At 32.8% G+C, this 2,597-nt stretch overlaps 1 protein-coding gene across 1 annotated transcript in view; it reads left to right on the top strand.

The window, feature by feature from the left end:
• LOC106877214 (phosphatidylinositol-binding clathrin assembly protein) overlaps positions 1–2,597 on the top strand; it is a 91,224-nt gene that overhangs the window by 85,203 nt on the left and 3,424 nt on the right. Inside the window, exon 16 of the mRNA XM_014926067.2 lies at positions 1,215–1,259. Within this exon, the coding sequence (XP_014781553.2) occupies positions 1,215–1,259 (45 nt within the window). The remainder of the gene's footprint in view (positions 1–1,214; positions 1,260–2,597) is intronic.

The raw sequence follows: 2,597 nt of genomic DNA, 5'->3' as shown, positions 1-2,597 counted from the left end.
ATTTAAATTATGTCAGAAAAATGTTAGAAAAATGTTATAAAATCTTTTTGGTATATAAACAAAATACAATGTTTATATACCAAAAAGATTTTCTAACATTTTTCTAACATTTTTCTGACATAATTTAAATATATACTTTAACCATGTAACACAAGCCTTGTGTAGTTTTTTCACTCTTATCTTTTATACATCCAACCACGTGCTTTCACATACCAACTTTCTCACCTATATATATATATATATATATATATATATATATATGTGTGTGTGTGTGTGTGTGTGTGTGACTAGAAAATTTAGTACATTTTTAGATATCTACCAAATTTACTAGTCCTTGTTTTCAATTGATACATACTCTGCAGGTATTATGACTCACCAGGACTTTCAACTAGTATGTATGAGTTTTTTTCTCATTTAAAATAAACATCCACAAGCATTTGATTCCTGGAATGTGCAGACGTGCCTCACAAGGACACAGATTGGATTATAACCACTTCTATAAAATATGTATATGTATGTATAATTAGAATATATATTATCTTAGTTATAAAATATATATATCAGCATGGCCTTAGTCTAATGACTGAAACAAGTAAAATGATAAAAGATGATGATTATATATATATATAAGAGGCAGACGAAAAGTCATCCTGGCAGTAGCTAGCAAGAATACCAGGTGCATTTCAGTGTCCTTGAGCCTTGTCAATTACTGACGTGTACTTGAAGCCGTATGCCATGACAAAATCTGTCATATCTGATATATGTAGGAAACATTCAATAATATATTCACTGATATTGCGAAACAGCCACTGGACTGAATAAAAAGAACTTTTTCATTTTCATTGAAGCTATGAAAATAGCTTTTATTTACTTATTTATATATTTTATTGATTTATGAATTCGTTTGCACCACCGTTGAACTTAATCTTTACATTACTATCTGTCCAATATATATATATATGTGTAAGTGTATATATATATGTACATACATATATATATATATATATATGTACATACGTATATGTGTGTATATATGTACATGTATATATATGTATGTGTGTGTATATATGTATATAAATGCACATATGCATGTACATAAGTGGACTTTAACCGTATATGTATGTTTCCATGCTTGGTTTCCTTCTACATGTTTCTGCCTTAAATGACTTGTCGGCTGAAATCGTTGATTCACAAGCCATGCTTGATCTTTACAGCTCAGCGTAGTGTGACTCCTACCTACATGGATAACCGAGACAAAGGTACAGTGGTTTCTGAATATACCCTATGACATTTGAAAAGCAAAAAAAAAAAAATAAATAAATAAATAAAATACTTCTCCACTTTTTGTTGTACACGCACGCAAAGGAACACACATGCACACACAAACAGACACGCACTCGCTCTTTCTTGTCCTGTGTTTTCATCTTATCTTTTTTTAATATATATTTGTTTGCTTTCTTACTCTTGGTGCTTTTTATTATTATTAGGTTGGAGGATCGGTAGAATTGTTAATGTCAGAAAGCAAAAACAAAAGAAAAAAATGCTTAATAGTATTCATTCCAATTCTTTTCATACTGAGTTCAAATCTGACTGAGGTTAATTTTGCCATTCGTCCTTTTTCAATAGAATAAATTACTAGCCAAAAGCCTTGGGTCAGTGATATCAACTAATCCCACTCCTCTCACACTGTGAGCCTCAATCACAGAGAAGGGAGAACAACACTTACAAGCATTTTAAGGACTTTGCTGCCTGGTATAAGGGAAAACAAAGGAGCTCTACACGATTCTTTGCTTATGACAGTGATCTGCTGGGTATATACACACAAGATCAGTGGGAAGTTTACAACTGGAGACTTCAAGGCCAATGGTGATTCTATTGTAGCATTTTAAAAACTCTTTGTTGATATGCCATCTGACATACACCCTGCCAGCAAGAAACTTCAGTGAAACATAGTGACCTTTAAATTCTTAACAATGTGGCTTTGAGATCAGTCCCACTGCATGGTACTTTGGGCAAGTGTCTTCTACCTTCTGCTATGGCATGGAGGCAATCTTTGCTTATTAGGAAATTTGGCAGATGAAAACTGAAAGAAACCTGTTGTGTGTGTGTGTGTGTATCTATGCATAATATATGCAAGTATGTGCATGTACATGCATGAACATCTGTGATTTCAATCTGTGGTGAGCTACATCATTTGCAGTTGAGCTGAAAGCAGTGATGTCACCATTCACGGTTGGGCTGCAACTGATGATGTTTGTTGACATTTCTTGTGAACAAATCACCCGTTATCTTTGAACTTTACAGTTCCTCAGGGATTAAATTCTGTTACTTGGGAAACAAGTCAGGTTTGGTGTCAGAGAGAGCAACTGGCCATAAAAATCCTGTCTCAAGTACCTTTTCTATCTAACACTGCCGGAAACAGGAAAATATGTATTGAACAAACATATGAGTGTGTGTGTGTATGTGTATATATATATATATATATATATATATATATATATATAGGTTAAACACAGTACCGGCTAATATTGATTAAGTCCTATCGTAGTTTATGATTAATGATAATATGTAGACTAACTGAACTAAGAAAAAGTTCA

Source organism: Octopus bimaculoides, chromosome 27 (assembly GCF_001194135.2).
Source record: "Octopus bimaculoides isolate UCB-OBI-ISO-001 chromosome 27, ASM119413v2, whole genome shotgun sequence".
NCBI classification, from domain to species: Eukaryota; Metazoa; Mollusca; class Cephalopoda; order Octopoda; family Octopodidae; genus Octopus; species Octopus bimaculoides.
This window is presented reverse-complemented; position numbering and strand designations above follow the sequence as displayed.